At 49.8% G+C, this 20,223-nt stretch overlaps 1 protein-coding gene across 4 annotated transcripts in view; it reads right to left on the bottom strand.

The window, feature by feature from the left end:
• supt20 (SPT20 homolog, SAGA complex component) overlaps nt 1-10,609 on the bottom strand; it is a 48,457-nt gene extending 37,848 nt beyond the window's left edge. For all 4 annotated transcript variants that reach the window (XM_064971369.1, XM_064971371.1, XM_064971372.1 and 1 more), the window contains exons 1-12: nt 10,555-10,609; nt 10,363-10,398; nt 10,146-10,271; nt 9,775-9,901; nt 7,599-7,702; nt 5,513-5,629; nt 5,296-5,349; nt 2,919-3,058; nt 2,266-2,422; nt 928-984; nt 512-583; nt 21-190 (exon numbers count right to left, since the gene is read on the bottom strand). In XM_064971369.1, coding sequence (XP_064827441.1) covers nt 21-190; nt 512-583; nt 928-984; nt 2,266-2,422; nt 2,919-3,058; nt 5,296-5,349; nt 5,513-5,629; nt 7,599-7,702; nt 9,775-9,901; nt 10,146-10,271; nt 10,363-10,398; nt 10,555-10,557 — 1,163 coding nt within the window. In that variant the 5' untranslated portion in view covers nt 10,558-10,609. The remainder of the gene's footprint in view (nt 1-20; nt 191-511; nt 584-927; nt 985-2,265; nt 2,423-2,918; nt 3,059-5,295; nt 5,350-5,512; nt 5,630-7,598; nt 7,703-9,774; nt 9,902-10,145; nt 10,272-10,362; nt 10,399-10,554) is intronic.
• Between the last annotated feature and the right edge of the window lie 9,614 nt (nt 10,610-20,223).

Here is a 20,223-nt window from a genome sequence, read left to right as displayed (position 1 = left end):
ACCCCCCCCCCCCTTCTTACGATGGGTGTAGGATCTGAAGGTCGCTGCTGTCCTCCTCAACTTTGGGTTGTTTGGCGCAGTAGATCTTTCCGTAGACCAGAGGGTCGCCCACCGACTGGAAGATGGACACCTTGGTCCTCTGGGTCTTACCCCCGACCTCACACTCAAACGTATAGTCATCTATCACTTCCTGTTATGGGGGAAGAGAACAGGTGTGACACAAGGAAGTTCAAAAAAGAGACACCTTGGTCCTCTGGGTCTTACCCCCAACCTCACACTCAAACGTACAATCATCTTATCACTTCCTGTTCCGTGGGTGTGACACCAGGAAGTGAGGAGAAACCTTGGTCCTCTGGTACCGTTTTTTGATCAAAGCTGACAGGAAACACATCTTCTGTGATAAAATGAGATTTGCAGCAGCTTGTTGTGGTCTTTTGAGATGATGCCGGTGTTTAATTACTTAGATCTGTAACAGGGGGAAGATAAAGAGTGTGACACCAGGAAGTCTTACCTCTGCAGGCCATACAGTGGGTTGAGATTCCTCCAGTTTCACAGACTTCTCCACCACTGCATATTTCTCCACCTGGGAACACAGAGAGAGTCTGAGTTACGAAGACCAAACGGTTCATTTAAGGGTTTGGATTCATTTCAATTGAAGTCAGTCCATTCAAGAAGTAAAGTGAAATTTCCAATTCAATGATTGGAAAAAAAAAGGGAAATCTATTTTCAAATGACTTCTGAATAAGAAGAAGGTATTTTACGTCAAAAGTTTTTCCCATTTTGGGGAATTTTTAATTCAAATCACTTCCTGAATTGACTGAGTTCAATTGGTATTGACCCCAACCTTGGTCCATATCTGAAGAGTACCAGTCACTGACTGACAGACAGGTTGGGGTGTTTGACAAGGCGAGAGAGAGTGTGACTTACATCAATCTCCTTGGGGACAGTCAGCTGGCAGTTGCTCTGCTTCCACATGTCCACACACTGTAAATGAGGGAGGGAGAAAGACAGGAGAACAGCGGAGAGAGATCAGTCTGTTGGTGTGGTCTATCTAGAGGTGGTAGTGTGGTCATTCTAGAGGCGGTCTATCTAGAGGTGGTAGCGTGGTCTATCTAGAGGTGGTAGCGTGGTCTATCTAGAGGTGGTAGCGTGGTCTATCTAGAGGTGGTAGCGTGGTCTATCTAGAGGTGGTAGCGTGGTCTATCTAGAGGTGGTAGCGTGGTCTATCTAGAGGTGGTAGCGTGGTCTATCTAGAGGTGGTAGCGTGGTCTATCTAGAGGTGGTAGCGTGGTCTATCTAGAGGTGGTAGCGTGGTCTATCTAGAGGTGGTAGCGTGGTCTATCTAGAGGTGGTAGCGTGGTCTATCTAGAGGTGGTAGCGTGGTCTATCTAGAGGTGGTAGCGTGGTCTATCTAGAGGTGGTAGCGTGGTCTATCTAGAGGTGGTAGCGTGGTCTATCTAGAGGTGGTAGTGTGGTCATTCTAGAGGTGGTCTATCTCGAGGTGGTAGTGTGGTCTATCTAGAGGTGGTAGTGTGGTCATTCTAGAGGTGGTCTATCTCGAGGTGGTAGTGTGGTCTATCTAGAGGTGGTAGTGTGGTCATTCTAGAGGTGGTCTATCTCGAGGTGTTATATCTAGAGGTGGTAGATCTCGAGGTGGTCTATCTAGAGGTGGTAGATCTCGAGGTGGTCTATCTAGAGGCGGTCTATCTAGAGGTGGTAGTGTGGTCATTCTAGAGGTGGTCTATCTAGAGGTGGTCTATCTAGAGGCGGTCTATCTAGAGGTGGTATATCTAGAGGTGGTAGTGTGGTCATTCTAGAGGTGGTCTATCTAGAGGGGGTCTATCTAGAGGGGGTCTATCTAGAGGTGGTCTATCTAGAGGCAGTCTATCTAGAGGCGGTTTATCTAGAGGCGGTCTATCTAGAGGCGGTTTATCTAGAGGCGGTCTATCTAGAGGCGGTCTAACTAGAGGCGGTCTATCTAGAGGTGGTAGTGTGGTCATTCTAGAGGTGGTCTATCTAGAGGCGGTCTATCTAGAGGTGGTCTATCTAGAGGTGGTCGATCTAGAGGTGGTCATTCTAGAGGTGGTCTATCTAGAGGCGGTCTATCTAGAGGCGGTCTATCTAAAGGTGGTAGTGTGGTCATTCCAGAGGTGGTCATTCTAGAGGTGGTCTATCTAGAGGTGGTCGTGTGGTCATTCTAGAGGTGGTCTATCTAGAGGCGGTCTATCTACAGGTGGCAGTGTACAGAGTGTAATGTGATCTCACGCTTCCGGCCTTGGGGAACTTCAGGTCTATCGAGGGGGCCGGCTTCCTCTCCTTCCTCCTCTGCAGGTAGTCATAGAGACGCAGCTGGGGGGGCATGGGCAGGTAGGACAGCTCCTGCTGACGGTTCAACGCCGCCCGAGAGTGACGCTTAAAACAACTACGGAGAGAGGAGAAACACTGTGTGTCTCATAGCGTGTTTTTAGGTCTCTCTCTGTGTGTCTCATAGCGTGTTTTTAGGTCTCTCTCTGTGTGTCTCATAGCGTGTTTTTAGGTCTCTCTCTGTGTGTTTCATAGCGTGTTTTTAGGTATCTCTGTTTGTGTTTTTAGGTCTCTCTGTTTGTTTGTGGGTCTCTCTCTGTGTGTTTTTAGGTATCTCTCTGTGTGTTTTTAGGTATCTCTCTGTGTGTTTTTAGGTCTCTGTGTGTGTTTTTAGGTCTCTCTCTGTGTGTGTTTTTAGGTCTCTCTCTGTGTGTGTTTGCGGGTCTCTCCCTGTGTGTGTTTGCGCGTCTCTCTCTGTGTGCGTCTGCGCGTCTCTCTCTGTGTGCGTCTGCGGGTCTCTCTCTGTGTGCGTCTGCGGGTCTCTCTCTGTGTGCGTCTGCGCGTCTCTCTCTGTGTGCGTCTGCGCGTCTCTCTATGTGTCTCTCTGTGTGTACCGTTTCATAGAGTGAGTGTTCATCTTCTGCTTGTTATAGAGCAGGTGGTTGGCTGTACAGGTGACAGAGAGAGATGGATCCAGACACAGAGGATCAGCTGTGGCCAGCAGTAACTGGCTCTCCAACTGGAACTTATCGTCCTGGAGAGAGGAGAGAGGAGAGAGAGGAGAGGGGAGAGGAGAGGGAGGGGGAGAGGGGAGAGAGGAGAGGAGAGAGGAGAGGGAGAGAGGGGAGGGAGAGGGGGAGAGGGAGAGAGGAGGGGAGGGAGGGGGAGAGAGGGGGAGGAGAGGGGGAGAGAGGAGGGAGAGAGGAGAGAGGGAGAGAGGAGAGGGGAGAGAGAGGAGAGGAGGGGGAGAGGAGGGAGAGAGGAGAGAGAGGGAGAGAGGGAGAGGGGAGAGGGGAGAGAGGAGAGAGGAGAGAGAGGAGGAGGGGAGAGAGGAGAGAGGAGAGAGGAGAGGGAGAGAGGAGAGGAGAGGGGGGGGAGGGGAGAGGAGGGAGAGGGAGAGAGGAGAGGGGAGAGGGAGAGGGAGAGGAGGAGAGGAGGAGAGAGAGAGGGAGAGAGGAGAGGGGAGAGAGGAGAGGAGGAGGAGGGGAGAGGGGGAGAGGAGAGGGGAGAGGGAGGAGAGGGGGAGGGAGAGAGGGGAGAGGGAGAGGAGAGGGAGGAGAGGAGGGAGAGAGGGAGAGGGAGAGGGGAGAGAGGGGGAGAGGAGAGGGGAGAGGAGAGGGAGAGAGGGAGAGGGAGAGGGGAGAGGGAGAGGGAGAGAGAGGAGAGGGAGAGAGGGGAGAGAGGAGAGGAGAGAGAGGGAGAGAGGAGAGGGGAGAGAGGAGAGGAGAGAGGAGAGGGGAGAGGGAGAGAGGAGAGAGGGAGAGAGGAGAGAGAGGGAGAGGGAGAGAGGGAGAGAGGAGGGAGAGGAGGAGGAGGGGAGAGAGGGAGAGAGGAGAGAGGAGAGAGGGAGGGAGAGAGGGAGAGAGGAGAGAGGAGAGGGGAGAGGAGGGGAGGGAGAGGGAGAGGGGAGAGGAGGGAGAGGGGAGAGGAGGGGGAGAGAGGGGAGGAGAGAGGAGGGAGGGAGGGAGGGAGAGGGGGAGAGGAGAGAGGAGAGAGGAGAGGAGAGGGAGAGGGAGAGAGGAGAGGAGAGGAGAGGAGAGAGAGGGAGGGGAGAGAGGGAGAGGAGGGGAGAGGGAGGGAGAGAGGAGGGGAGAGAGGAGAGAGGAGAGGGGAGAGGGGAGAGAGGAGAGAGGAGAGAGGAGAGGAGAGGGGAGAGAGGAGAGAGGGAGAGGAGAGGAGAGGGAGAGAGGGAGGAGGAGAGGAGAGGAGGAGGGGAGAGGAGAGGGAGAGAGGAGGAGAGGAGAGAGGGGAGGGAGAGGGAGAGAGGAGAGAGGGAGGGAGAGAGGAGAGGGGAGAGAGGGGGAGGAGAGAGGAGGGAGAGAGGGAGAGGAGGAGAGGAGGGAGAGAGGGAGGAGAGGGGAGGAGAGGGAGAGGGGAGAGGGAGAGGAGGGGAGAGAGAGGGGAGAGAGGAGAGAGGGAGAGAGGGAGAGGGAGGGGGAGAGGGGGAGAGAGGGGAGAGGGAGAGAGGGGAGAGGGGAGAGAGGGGAGAGAGGGAGAGGGGAGAGGGAGAGAGGAGAGAGGGGAGAGAGGGGAGAGGGGAGAGGGGAGAGGGAGAGGAGGAGAGGGGGGAGGGAGAGAGGGGAGAGGGGAGAGGGAGGAGGGGAGAGAGGAGAGGGGGAGAGAGGGAGGGGAGAGAGGGAGAGGGGGGAGAGAGAGAGGGGAGAGGGAGAGAGGGAGAGAGAGGAGAGGGAGAGAGGAGGAGAGAGGGGAGAGAGGAGAGAGGGAGAGAGGAGAGAAGGGAGAGAGGGAGAGAAGGGAGAGAGAGGGAGAGAGGGAGAGAGGGAGAGAGAGGAGAGAGAGGGGAGAGGAGAGAGGGAGAGAGGGGAGAGAGGGGGAGAGGGAGAGAGGAGAGGGGGAGAGAGGAGAGAGGAGAGAGGGGAGAGGGAGAGAGGAGAGAGAGGAGAGAGGGGGAGAGAGGGGGAGGGGAGAGGGGAGGGAGAGGAGAGGGGGAGAGAGGGGGAGGGGGAGAGAGGAGAGAGAGGAGAGGGGGAGAGGGAGGGAGAGAGAGGAGAGAGAGGAGAGAGGGGAGAGGAGAGGGGGAGAGGGGGAGAGAGGAGAGGGGGAGCGAGGAGAGAGAGGAGAGAGGGGAGAGAGGAGAGGGGAGAGAGGAGAGAGGGGAGAGAGGAGAGAGGAGAGAGGGGAGAGAGGGGAGAGGGGGAGAGAGAGATCGATGAAGAGGGGAGAGGCAGGTGATAAGGGAATATGAGAGGAATGAGAACAGTATTACCATTTTGATGGTGTGACCAGGTTTGTATGACCTCGGCAACTCACCTGAGTCCATTTGTGGTGGTCACTGGTCATGGCATGGACGTCACAGATCAGTGTCTGGGGAGGTCAAAGGTCAGAAAATAGTATCAACAGTGTAAGGATCGATCATTCTGATTACATATGACCACCACCACCCTAACGCAGTGCTAGTTCCTACCTGCATAGTGTCAGCTCTACCTCTTCTATTTCTATGGTTCTAGAACGCAGTGCTAGTTCCTACCTGCATGGTGGGTCGTAGCAGGACGTGTCTGCTCTGGAAGGAGGGCATCTTAGTGTTGCCAGACTGTCTGTAGTCTCGAACCTCAGCTACCACACAGCCACAGTGGAAGATGTTCACCTGGACAAGGAGTCAGAGAGGAGACAAGGAGTCAGAGAGGAGACAAGGAGTCAGAGAGGGGATAAGGAGTCAGAGAGGAGACAAGGAGTCAGAGAGGAGACAAGGAGTCAGAGAGGAGACAAGGAGTCAGAGAGGAGACAAGGAGTCAGAGAGGAGACAAGGAGCCAGAGAGGAGACAAGGAGCCAGAGAGGAGACAAGGAGCCAGAGAGGAGACAAGGAGCCAGAGAGGAGACAAGGAGCCAGAGAGGGGACAAGGAGCCAGAGAGGGGACAAGGAGCCAGAGAGGGGACAAGGAGCCAGAGAGGGGACACTGAGCCAGAGAGGGGACAAGGAGTCAGAGAGGGGACAAGGAGCCAGAGAGGAGACAAGGAGCCAGAGAGGAGACAAGGAGCCAGAGAGGGGACAAGGAGCCAGAGAGGGGACAAGGAGCCAGAGAGGGGACAAGGAGCCAGAGAGGAGACAAGGAGCCAGAGAGGAGACAAGGAGCCAGAGAGGGGACAAGGAGCCAGAGAGGGGACAAGGAGCCAGAGAGGAGACAAGGAGCCAGAGAGGAGACAAGGAGCCAGAGAGGGGACAAGGAGCCAGAGAGGGGACAAGGAGCCAGAGAGGGGACAAGGAGCCAGAGAGGGGACACTGAGCCAGAGAGGGGACAAGGAGTCAGAGAGGGGACAAGGAGCCAGAGAGGAGACAAGGAGCCAGAGAGGAGACAAGGAGCCAGAGACAAGGAGCCAGGAGAGACAAGGAGCCAGAGAGGGGACAAGGAGCCAGAGAGGGGACAAGGAGCCAGAGAGGAGACAGAGAGAGCCAGAGGGAGACAAGGAGCCAGAGAGGGGACAAGGAGCCAGAGAGGGGACAAGGAGCCAGAGAGGAGACAAGGAGCCAGAGAGGAGACAAGGAGCCAGAGAGGGGACAAGGAGTCAGAGAGGGGACAAGGAGCCAGAGAGGAGACAAGGAGCCAGAGAGGGGACAAGGAGCCAGAGAGGAGACAAGGAGTCAGAGAGGGGACAAGGAGCCAGAGAGGGGACAAGGAGTCAGAGAGCGGACAAGGAGCCAGAGAGGGGACAAGGAGCCAGAGCGGGGACACTGAGCCAGAGAGGGGACAAGGAGTCAGAGAGGGGACAAGGAGCCAGAGAGGAGACAAGGAGCCAGAGAGGAGACAAGGAGCCAGAGAGGAGACAAGGAGCCAGAGAGGAGACAAGGAGCCAGAGAGGGGACAAGGAGCCAGAGAGGGGACAAGGAGCCAGAGAGGAGACAAGGAGCCAGAGAGGAGACAAGGAGCCAGAGAGGGGACAAGGAGTCAGAGAGGAGACACGGAGCCAGAGAGGGGACAAGGAGCCAGAGAGGGGACAAGGAGTCAGAGAGGGGACAAGGAGCCAGAGAGGAGACAAGGAGCCAGAGAGGGGACAAGGAGCCAGAGAGGAGACAAGGAGCCAGAGAGGAGACAAGGAGCCAGAGAGGGGACAAGGAGCCAGAGAGGGGACAAGGAGCCAGAGAGGGGACACTGAGCCAGAGAGGGGACAAGGAGCCAGAGAGGAGACAAGGAGCCAGAGAGGAGACAAGGAGCCAGAGAGGAGACAAGGAGCCAGAGCGGGGACACGGAGACAGAGAGGGGACAAGGAGCCAGAGCGGGGACACGGAGACAGAGAGGGGACAAGGAGCCAGAGCGGGGACACGGAGCCAGAGAGGGGACAAGGAGCCAGAGCGGGGACAAGGAGTCAGAGAGGGGACAAGGAGTCAGAGAGGGGACAAGGAGTCAGAGAGGGGACAAGGAGTCAGAGAGGAGACAAGGAGTCAGAGAGGGGACAAGGAGCCAGAGAGGAGACAAGGAGCCAGAGAGGAGACAAGGAGCCAGAGAGGAGACAAGGAGCCAGAGAGGAGACAAGGAGCCAGAGAGGGGACAAGGAGCCAGAGAGGAGACAAGGAGCCAGAGCGGGGACACGGAGACAGAGGGTTAGAGGGAACACACACCTGGGACTTCTCTAAGAGATCCACCAGGATAGGAGGAAGCTCCTCAGCATCCAGGTACTCCAACAGCTGGCCTTCCTCATACGGCAGACGGATCGTCTCAGAGTCTACAGAGAGAGGGGGGAAGAGGGGGAGGGAGGAAAGAGAGAGAGGGGGGAAGAGGGGGGAGGGAGGAAAGAGAGAGAGGGGGGAAGAGGGGGGAGGGAGGAAAGAGAGAGATGGGGAGAGAGAGGGAGATGAGGGAAAGAGAGAGACATCATTATGCAGTTGAATCAAACAAAGCGACACTGTTACTACTACAGTCCTGTAGAAACACACTGTTACCACTACAGCCCTGTAGAAACACACTGTTATTACTACAGCCCTGTAGAAACACACTGTTACCACTACAGCCCTGTAGAAACACACTGTTATTACTACAGCCCTGTAGAAACACACTGTTACCACTACAGCCCTGTAGAAACACACTGTTATTACTACAGCCCTGTAGAAACACACTGTTATTACTACAGCCCTGTAGAAACACACTGTTACTACTACAGCCCTGTAGAAACACACTGTTACTACTACAGCCCTGTAGAAACACACTGTTACCACTACAGCCCTGTAGATACACCCTGTTACTACTACAGCCCTGTAGAAACACACTGTTACCACTACAGCCCTGTAGATACACCCTGTTACTACTACAGCCCTGTAGATACACCCTGTTACTACTACAGCCCTGTAGAAACACACTGTTACCACTACAGCCCTGTAGAAACACCTTGTTACCACTACAGCCCTGTAGAAACACCTTGTTACCACTACAGCCCTGTAGAACCACCTTGTTACCACTACAGCCCTGTAGAAACACTGTTACCACTACTGCCCTGTCGAAACACACTGTTACCACTACAGCTCATCTGCTTGAACGTGTCGTAGACATGCTGCAAGGAGGCATGAGGACTACAGATGTGGCCAGGGCAATAAATTGCACTGTCCGTACTATGAGACACCTATGACAGCGCCACAGGGAGACGGGACGGACAGCTGATCGTCTTCGCAGTGGCACAGGATCGGTACAAAACCTGCACAGGATCGGTACATCCGAACATCACACCTGCGGGACAGGTACAGGAGGGCAACAACAACTGCCTGAGTTACACCAGGAGCACAATCCCTCCATCAGTGCTCAGTCTGTCCTCAATAGGCTGAGAGAGGCTGGACTGAGGGCTTGTAGGCCTGTTGTAAGGCAGGTCCTCACCAGACATCACCGGCAACAACGTCGCCTATGGGGTGATGGTCGGATTTGGCGTTTATCGTCGAAGGAATGAGCGTTACACCGAGGCCTGTACTCTGAAGCGGGATCGATTTGGAGGTGGAGGGTCTGTCATGGTCTGTGGCGGTGTGTCACAGCATCATCGGACTGAGCTTGTTGTCATTGCAGACAGTCTCAATGCTGTGCGTTACTGGGAAGACATCCTCCTCCCTCATGTGGTACCCTTCCTGCAGGCTCATCCTGACATGACCCTCCAGCATGACAATGCGACCAGACATACTGCTCGTTCTGTGCGTAATTTCCTGCAAGACAGGAATGTCAATGTTCTGCCATGGCCAGCGAAGAGCCTGGATCTCAATCCCATTGAGCACGTCTGGGACCTGTTGGATCAGAGGGTGAGGGCTAGGGCCATTCCCCCCAGAAATGTCAGGGAACTTGCAGGTGCCTTGGTGGAAGAGTGGGGTAACATCTCACAGCAAGAACTGGCAAATCTGGTGGAGTCCATGAGGAGGAGATACACTGCAGTACTTAATGCAGCTGGTGGCCACACCAGATACTGACTGTTACTTTTGATTTTGACCCCCCTTTGTTCAGGGACACATTATTCCATTTCTGTTAGTCACATGTCTGTGGAACTTGTTCAGTTTATGTCTCAGTTGTTGAATCTTGTTACGTTCATACAAATATTTACACGTTAAGTTTGCTAAAAAATAAATGCAGTTGACAGTGAGAAGATGTTTCTTTTTTTGGCTGAGTTTACAATACTCGCTACATAGCAGTGATTTATGCAGGACAGAGTTTACCTTGGGCCTCTTGAGGTTTTTAAGCCAAGTATCTTTGCTACATGTTGCATGACAAATAACTTAATTGTGAATATTTGATAAATTGATAAGAGTGATTGATCGATAGTGCTCTCACCAGATCCATTCTTGCCGCGGAGCATGAGGGAGTATCCCTGGTTGCCAGGGTAGAGGTTGACGACCAGACACGACACGGACTCTTGACACATTAGCTTCTCCAGTAGGTTCACATTCCTACGCAGCTTCTACACATAACAGCAAATCATTCATAACAATAAATGGTATTGGTTTACAAATAATGATTCAATTCACATTCCTACGTAGCTTCTGATGTGAACTTGTCCAATAAGAACCCTGGCTTTCATTTTCCGTTACAACACATTTTTTGCTACGTGTGCCCTAATGAACACAAGCTACAGGTCAATGGGTCCAATGATTAGGTCTGTCAAATGCTTTCTACACGACCTACTCTGACTTCGACCTGGTTACCTTGAGCTCTGGTTCTTTGTCACACTCTTCGATGTAGAGCTCGTATAGTTTCTGGTATAAACTCTTCTTCCCTCCGGATGAGGCTCTCCTCTTCGCTGGCCTTTGACGAGCACTTTCAACAATGTACTGAAGAAGATGAAATACATCAACGTCAGATGTATATGCATGAACACCTATAGACACTTGTTCCTGCAGAATAAATAGGACATAGTCTTACCTCAGCCCGATCCAATGCATATTCCAAAACGTGTTGCTGCAAATAGAACAGTAGTCATCCGTTACTGTTCGTAGATAGACACATAGAGTGCTGGATCGACAGATAGATAAATCAATGGATAGAGGGATAAACAGATGGATATATATATATTAAGGGGTAGATGGACAGAGGGTTAGTGGAAGGGATGCTTACCATTGTGGTCTGCCAACCGGTATTTGGGTGAGTGATGGTCAGCAGGAGACTTAGCACACCGTCACCTCCATATAGCGACCATTCAAACCCTGTGTGTACACACACACACACACACACACACACACACACACACACACACACACACACACACACACACACACACACACACACACACACACACACACACACACAGGGTTAAACCTAGTCTACACACAGTCAACAGCAGCAGCAAAACGACAGGCACCGACCGTTTGAGCGGGTTGGTAAGTGTTAAGTAATATATAATTATGTTCGTATGGCGATTTCGCAAATAATCAACTTAAATGATGCACAATATATATGGCTGTGAAATGTCACCCAGTTTCTATCCATACACTTTGACGGAACAGCGTTGTTTTTAATGAAACCCAGTAAACTTGATGATAGTTTTATGCTCACAGACAAGCGATTTGTTCAGAGCAACAAGCTCGCTGACTGGCTAGCCGGCTAACGTTAGCATCGCTAGCTTGCTTCTTGGGAAGCTGCCAAAGTTAGCTAGCAATACAACGGCTGAGACACAAACGCATGAAGAAGCTTCAATCTTAAACATTAGAATATGGACTTGCCTTACGAGTTGCATTATTATAGATCGTAACTCCAATGCAAGAAACAAGATATTATTTCAGTGCCTTCATTGAAAAAAAACTCACAGCAGCAGCCATTTTCTTCCAGTGTGACAACAAAAGCTAAACTTCCGGTTAAGGTAGTGGGCGGAACCCTGGAATGCTCTCCTGTCTAACATTTTCATTCAAGGAATAACTTGGAAAGATACTTTTATTTTGTAACGTAACGAATGTTTTATATTTCAATAAGATTAACATATTGGTTGTTATATTGTGACATTTTATTTAAGCTACACATTGAGAGACAAATGTGCACACACTGTAGTATAGATTAGCGGCTACGGAGTGGATCGGCATCTCAGTGCTACAGGCGTCACTACAGACCCGGGTTCCATTCCAGGCTGTATCACAACCGGCCGTGATTGGGAGTCCCATAGGGCGGCGCACAATTGGTCCAGCGTCGTCAGGGTTAGGCCTGGGTAGACCGTCATTGTAAATAAGAATTAGTTCTTTCTGACTTGCCTAGTTAAGTAAAGGTTAAATAAATAAATACATAGACCAGTGGTTCACAACCAGGGGTACTAGGACCTTGGCCTATCCACGGGGGGTAACTGAGAAGACTCATGAGACAATAGGCCAGTGGTTCACAACCAGGGCACTAGGACCTTGGCCTATCCACAGGGGGGTAAGTGAGAAGACTCATGAGACAATAGGCCAGTGGTTCACAACCAGGGGTACTAGGACCTTGGCCTATCCACAGGGGGTAAGTGAGAAGACTCATGAGACAATAGGCCAGTGGTTCACAACCAGGGGTACTAGGACCTTGTCCTATCCACAGGGGGGTAAGTGAGAAGACTCATGAGACAATAGGCCAGTGGTTCACAACCAGGGGTACTAGGACCTTGGCCTATCCACAGGGGGTAACTGAGAAGACTCATGAGACAATAGGCCAGTGGAGGCTGCTGATGGGAGGTTGGCTCATAATAATGTCTGGACTGGAGCAAACGGAGTGGTATCAAGCACTTGGAAACCACGTCTTTCATGTGTTTGATATCATTCCATTGACCACATTCCAGTCATTATGAGCCAGCCTCCACTGCCATAGGCCAACTGATAAAATGCACATGGAGGGGTACATTCATTTGGTGGTACAATAACCAAAAAAGGTTGGGAACCACTGGTACAGACTAGTTTAGGACTGTATCGAATTAGATACATTTTGACCAAAGAAATCAGTGAGGTGTGTTTGAAAAGTGTAGACCCTTTGTAACCCTAGGCAACCTACTAGGTAACTGGTAGGCCTTGTTATCCTGCACGGGGCCTTCAGATTGGATTGGATTCTTTTTCGATCAGTGCACACATAAAAAAAAGAGGAATCTGACACACACTTAAACTACTTACCTGGTAAGCCAATCACAGGCTTTGTTGTTATGAAGGCCACACCAGTAAAGTTGTCCCTCCAATAAAAGGAATCTAAATGGTTACACAACTTTAAAAATGTAAAGTTATGAAAGTTAAGTTATAATAGACTAATCAGAGAGATCAGTTAACACAACTCTCTTTCTCTGATGAACAATGAGAGAGACAACAGACGTTAAAGGGCCTTTTAGACTTGCGTCACACACTGAGAGGAGACGTTACATAGATGAACACTAGAGGGCAGTGCAGGACAAATATATATATATATATTTATATCATTAATCCTGAGAGAATTTGTCCTACACTGCCCTCTCGTGTTCATCAATTTAAAAATTGGGTAACTATTTAGATTCCTTTTATTGGAAGGACAACTTTATTGGTGTGGCCTTCATAACAACAAAGTCTGTGATTGGCTTACCAGGTAAGTAGTTTAAGTTTGTGTCAGATTCCTTTTTTTATGTGTGCACTGTATATATATATATATATATATATATATATATATTGTATTTTACCTGTATTTAAATAGGCAAGTTAGTTAAGAAAAAAATATTATTTTCAATGAAGGCCTAGGAACAGTGGATTAAACTGCCTTGTTCATAATGATGTACACATATACTGTAGCTAGGGGACATAGACAGAGAAGAAGAGGCCATAGATGACATAGGTCAAACAAAGATGGTGGATAAATGAAGATGTCTTTACTCAGGCCATTTACCATAGATCTTTTTTCTTCTCCCTCTCCAGTCTACTTAAGGGGTGTTCTCCCATAGGCACCAATGCATTAGCAGCTGGCTCTGTCGTCTGGTCTACTTAGTTCATCGACTGTATATGAACCCCAAAAAAGGAGCTTTATGAAATGTCTGGCCTCCTCTTCCATCTCTGTGTCAAGTAGCTCATTTGAAAAGTATTTGAGGTGAGCTGGAATTTACACTTTTGGGGACTTTCCCATTTGGTTCCATGGTACCAGCAGGCAGATACATTAAAAATAGGTCAGTATGAACTCTATACTGGGGTCAAATACACAGGTCTGTATGGACTCTATACTGGGGTCAAATGCACAGGTCAACACAGGTCAGTATGGACTCTATACTGGGGTCAAATACACAGGTCAACACAGGTCAGTATGGACTCTGTACTGGGGTCAAATATGACCCTGTCACACAGGTTAGTATGGACTCTATACTGGGGTCAAATACACAGGTCAACACAGGTCAGTATGGACTCTATACTGGGGTCAAATACACAAGTCAACACAGGTCAGTATGGACTCTGTACTGGGGTCAAATACACAGGTCAACACAGGTCAGTATGGACTCTATACTGGGGTCAAATGCACAGGTCAACACAGGTCAGTATGGACTCTATACTGGGGTCAAATACATTGCAATGGCCAAATAAATAAACCTGTGATATCCTGATGGACTCTAGCTACCCTGTGGTATCCTGATGGACTCTATCTACCCTGTGGTATCCTGATGGACTCTAGCTACCCTGTGGTATCCTGATGGACTCTAGCTACCCTGTGGTATCCTGATGGACTCTAGCTACCCTGTGGTATCCTGTGGTGATGGACTCTATCCCCTGATGGACTCTATCTACCCTGTGGTATCCTGATGGACTCTATCTACCCTGTGGTATCCTGATGGACTCTAGCTACCCTGTGTAATCCTGATGGACTCTAGCTACCCTGTGGTATCCTGATGGACTCTAGCTACCCTGTGGTATCCTGATGGACTCTAGCTACCCTGTGGTATCCTCTAGCTACCCTGGATCTGATGGACTCTAGCTACCCTGTGGTATCGTGATGGACTCTAGCTACCCTGTGGTATCCTGATGGACTCTAGCTACCCTGTGGTATCCTGATGGACTCTATACCCTGTGGTATCGGATGGACTCTAGCTACCCTGTGGTATCCTGGACTCTAGCTACCCTGTGGTATCCTGATGGACTCTAGCTACCCTGTGGTATCCTGATGGACTCTAGCTACCCTGTGGTATCCTGATGGACTCTAGCTACCCTGTGGTATCCTGATGGACTCTAGCTACCCTGTGGTATCCTGATGGACTCTATCTACCCTGTGGTATCCTGATGGACTCTATCTACCCTGTGGTATCCTGATGGACTCTATCTACCCTGTGTAATCCTGATGGACTCTAGCTACCCTGTGGTATCCTGATGGACTCTAGCTACCCTGTGGTATCCTGATGGACTCTATCTACCCTGTGGTATCCTGATGGACTCTATCTACCCTGTGGTATCCTGATGGACTCTATCTACCCTGTGGTATCCTGATGGACTCTATCTACCCTGTGGTATCCTGATGGACTCTAGCTACCCTGTGGTATCCTGATGGACTCTAGCTACCCTGTGGTATCCTGATGGACTCTAGCTACCCTGTGGTATCCTGATGGACTCTAACTACCCTGTGATATCTAACACGTCTGATGGTAAGTTGGTGGTTGAAGATATCCCTCTAGTGGTGTGGGGGCTGTGCTTTGGCAAATGGGTGGGACTACCTGACATGATGACTCCTTGCTGTCCCCAGTCTACCTGACTGTGCTGTTGCTCTAGTTTCAACTGTTCTGACTTATTATTATTAGACCATGCTGGTCATTTATGAACATTTGAACATCTTGGCCATGTTCTGTTATAATCTCCACCCGGCACAGCCAGAAGAGGACTGGCCACCCCACATAGCCTGGTTCCTCTCTAGGTTTCTTCCTAGGTTTTGGCCTTTCTAGGGAGTTTTTCCTAGCCACCTTGATTCTACACCTGCATTGCTTGCTGTTTGGGGTTTTAGGCTGGGTTTCTGTACAGCACTTTGAGATATCAGCTGATGTACGAAGGGCTATATAAATAAATTTGATTTGATTTGATTTGACTCTTACTGCCCTGTATAATCCTGATGGACTCTATCTACCCTGTGGTATCCTGAGGGACTCTATCTACCCTGTGATATACTGATGGACTCTATCTACCCTGTGGTATCCTGATGGACTCTATCTACCCTGTGATATACTGATGGACTCTATCTACCCTGTGATATACTGATGGACTCTCTCTACCCTGTGGTGTCCTGATGGACTCTATCTACCCTGTGGTATCCTGAGGGACTCTATCTACCCTGTGATATCCTGATGGACTCTAGCTACCCTGTGATATACTGATGGACTCTAGCTACCCTGTGGTATCCTGATGGACTCTCTCTACCCTGTGATATACTGATGGACTCTATCTACCCTGTGGTATCCTGATGGACTCTATCTACCCTGTGGTATCCTGATGGACTCTAGCTACCCTGTGGTATCCTGATGGACTCTAGCTACCCTGTGGTATCCTGATGGACTCTAGCTACCATGTGGTATACTGATGGACTCTAGCTAAAAAAAAGAAGTGTTAAACAAATCAAAATTAAATTTATATTTAAGATTCTTCAAAGTAGCCACCATTTTCCTTGATGACAGCTCTACACACTCTTGGCATTTGAGATTTTTGGTTCCATCCGCCGTGTCTTTGTGAGACGCAGAGTAGGTGAACGGATTATCTCCGCACGTGTGGTTCCCACCGTGAAGCATGGAAGAAGAGGTGGGATGGTTTGGGGGTGCTTTGCTGGTGACACTGTCAGTGATTTATTTAGAATACAAGACACACTTAACTAGCATACCCCCCCCGCCCCCCCCACACGCAATTGCAAGAACACACACATTTACAGTTACCTCAGATTTATGTAAGGGTGAGGGGCTAATCTACGGCCGTACATGACTGACCTTGTACACGATCAGTCACTGTACAAAAACACAGGAAAATGACTTTCTCTAATATACGCAAGGGCCAGAACCACCTCACAATGGTCACTATGGTTACATGAACAGAATCACCTCACTATGGTCACATCAACAGAACCACCTCACTATGGTCACTATGGTTACATCAACATAATCACCTCACTATGGTCACTATGGTTACATCAACAGAATCACCTCACTATGGTCACATCAACAGAACCATCTCACAATGGTCACATCAATAGAACCATCTCACTATGGTCACATCAACAGAACCACCTCACTATGGTCACATCAACAGAACCACCTCACTATGGTCACATCAACAGAACCGCCTCACTATGGTCACATCAACATAATCACCTCACTATGGTCACATCAACAGAACCATCTCACTATGGTCACATCAATAGAACCATCTCACTATGGTCACATCAACAGAACCACCTCACTATGGTCACATCAACAGAACCACCTCACTATGGTCACATCAACAGAACCAACTCACTATGGTCACTATGGTCACATCAACAGAACCACCTCACAATGGTCACATCAACAGAACCACCTCACTATGGTCACATCAATAGAACCATCTCACTATGGTCACATCAACAGAACCACCTCACTATGGTCACATCAACAGAACCACCTCACTATGGTCACATCAACAGAACCACCTCACTATGGTCACTATGGTTACATCAACATAACCACCTCACTATGGTCACTATGGTTACATCAACAGAACCACCTCACTTTGGTCACTATGGTTACATTAACAGAACCGCCTCACTATGGTCACTATGGTTACATTAACAGAACCACCTCACTATGGTTACATCAACAGAACCACCTCACTATGGTCACATCAACAGAACCATCTCACTATGGTCACATCAACATAACCACCTCACTATGGTCACTATGGTTACATCAACAGAACCACCTCATTTTGGTCACTATGGTTACATTAACAGAACCGCCTCACTATGGTCACTATGGTTACATTAACAGAACCACCTCACTATGGTTACATCAACAGAACCACCTCACTATGGTTACATCAACAGAACCACCTCACTATGGTCACTATGGTTACATCAACATAACCACCTCACTATGGTCACTATGGTTACATCAACAGAACCACCTCATTTTGGTCACTATGGTTACATTAACAGAACCGCCTCACTATGGTCACTATGGTTACATTAACAGAACCACCTCACTATGGTTACATCAACAGAACCACCTCACTATGGTTACATCAACAGAACCGCCTCACTATGGTCACATCAATAGAACAACCTCACTATGGTCACTATGGTTACATTAACAGAATATATTTTTATTATTTAACCAGGCAAGTCCGTTAAGGACAAATACTTATTTTCAATGACGGTCTAGGAACAGTGGGTTAACTGGTCTAGGAACAGTGGGTTAACTGGTCTAGGAACAGTAGGTTAACTGGTCTAGGAAGAGTGGGTTAACTGGTCTAGGAACAGTGGGTTAACTGGTCTAGGAACAGTGGGTTAACTGGTGTAGGAACAGTAGGTTAACTGGTCTAGGAACAGTGGGTTAACTGGTCTAGGAACAGTGGGTTAACTGGTCTAGGAACAGTGGGTTAACTGGTGTAGGAACAGTAGGTTAACTGGTCTAGGAAGAGTGGGTTAACTGGTCTAGGAACAGTGGGTTAACTGGTGTAGGAACAGTAGGTTAACTGGTCTAGGAACAGTGGGTTAACTGGTCTAGGAACAGTGGGTTAACTGGTGTAGGAACAGTAGGTTAACTGGTCTAGGAAGAGTGGGTTAACTGGTCTAGGAACAGTAGGTTAACTGGTCTAGGAACAGTGGGTTAACTGGTCTAGGAACAGTGGGTTAACTGGTCTAGGAACAGTGGGTTAACTGGTCTAGGAACAGTGGGTTAACTGGTGTAGGAACAGTAGGTTAACTGGTCTAGGAAGAGTGGGTTAACTGGTCTAGGAACAGTGGGGTTAACTGGTCTAGGAACAGTGGGTTAACTGGTCTAGGAACAGTGGGTTAACTGGTGTAGGAACAGTAGGTTAACTGGTCTAGGAACAGTAGGTTAACTGGTCTAGGAACAGTGGGTTAACTGGTCTAGGAACAGTGGGTTAACTGGTCTAGGAACAGTGGGTTAACTGGTCTAGGAACAGTGGGTTAACTGGTGTAGGAACAGTAGGTTAACTGGTCTAGGAAGAGTGGGTTAACTGGTCTAGGAACAGTGGGGTTAACTGGTCTAGGAACAGTGGGTTAACTGGTCTAGGAACAGTGGGTTAACTGGTCTAGGAACAGTAGGTTAACTGTTCAGGGGCAGAACAACAGATTTTTTTACCTTGTCAGCTCGGGGATTTGAACTAGCAACCTTTCGGTTACTGGTACAACACTCTAACCACTAGGCTACCTGCTGCCTCTACGCTCTAATCACTAGGCTACATGCCTCCTCTACGCTCTAAACACTAGGCTACCTGCCATCTCTACACTCTAACCACTAGGCTACATGCCTCCTCTACGCTCTAACCACTAGGCTACCTGCCTCCTCTACACTCTAACCACTAGGCTACATGCCTCCTCTACGCTCTAACCACTAGGCTACCCGCCATCTCTACACTCTAACCAATAGGCTACCTGCCATCTCTACACTCTAACCACTAGGCTACCTGCCACCTCTACACTCTAACCACTAGGCTACCTGCAACCTCCACACTCTAACCACTAGGCTACCTGCCACCTCCACACTCTAACCACTAGGCTACCTGCCTCCTCTACACTCTAACCACTAGGCTACCTGCCGCCTCTACGCTCTAACCACTAGGCTACCTGCCACCTCTACGCTCTAACCACTAGGCTACCTGCCACCTCTACACTCTAACCACTAGGCTACCTGCCACCTCTACGCTCTAACCACAAGGCTACCTGCCGCCCCTACGCTCTAATCACTAGGCTACATGCCTCCTCTACGCTCTAACCACTAGGCTACCTGCCATCTCTACAATCTAACCACTAGGCTACCTGCCGCCCCTACGCTCTAATCACTAGGCTACATGCCTCCTCTACGCTCTAACCACTAGGCTACCTGCCATCTCTACACTCTAACCAATAGGCTACCTGCCATCTCTACAATCTAACCACAAGGCTACCTGCCGCCCCTACACTCTAATCACTAGGCTACATGCCTCCTCGACGCTCTAACCACTAGGCTACCTGCCATCTCTACACTCTAACCAATAGGCTACCTGCCATCTCTACACTCTAACCAATAGGCTACCTGCCGCCTCTACGCTCTAACCACTAGACTACCTGCCACCTCCACACTCTAACCACTAGGCTACCTGCCACCTCTACACTCTAACCACTAGGCTACCTGCAACCTCCACACTCTAACCACTAGGCTACCTGCCACCTCTACACTCTAACCACTAGGCTACCTGCCACCTCTACACTCTAACCACTAGGCTACCTGCCACCTCTACGCTCTAACCACTAGGCTACCTGCCACCTCTACACTCTAACCACTAGGCTACCTGCCACCTCTACACTCTAACCACTAGGCTACCTGCCACCTCTACACTCTAACCACTAGGCTACCTGCCACCTCTACACTCTAACCACTAGGCTACCTGCCTCCTCTAAACTCTAACCACTACCTGCCTCCTCTACACTCTGCCACTAGGCTACCTCTACACTCTAATCACTAGGCTACATGCCACCTCTACACTCTAATCACTAGGCTACATGCCACCTCTACACTCTAACCACTAGGCTACCTGCCGCCTCTACACTCTAATCACTAGGCTACATGCCACCTCTACACTCTAACCACTAGGCTACCTGCCGCCTCTA

This window comes from Oncorhynchus masou, chromosome 8 (assembly GCF_036934945.1).
Source record: "Oncorhynchus masou masou isolate Uvic2021 chromosome 8, UVic_Omas_1.1, whole genome shotgun sequence".
NCBI classification, from domain to species: Eukaryota; Metazoa; Chordata; class Actinopteri; order Salmoniformes; family Salmonidae; genus Oncorhynchus; species Oncorhynchus masou.
Note: the sequence above shows the minus strand (reverse complement) of the source record. Positions and strands in the feature narration are given on the sequence as shown.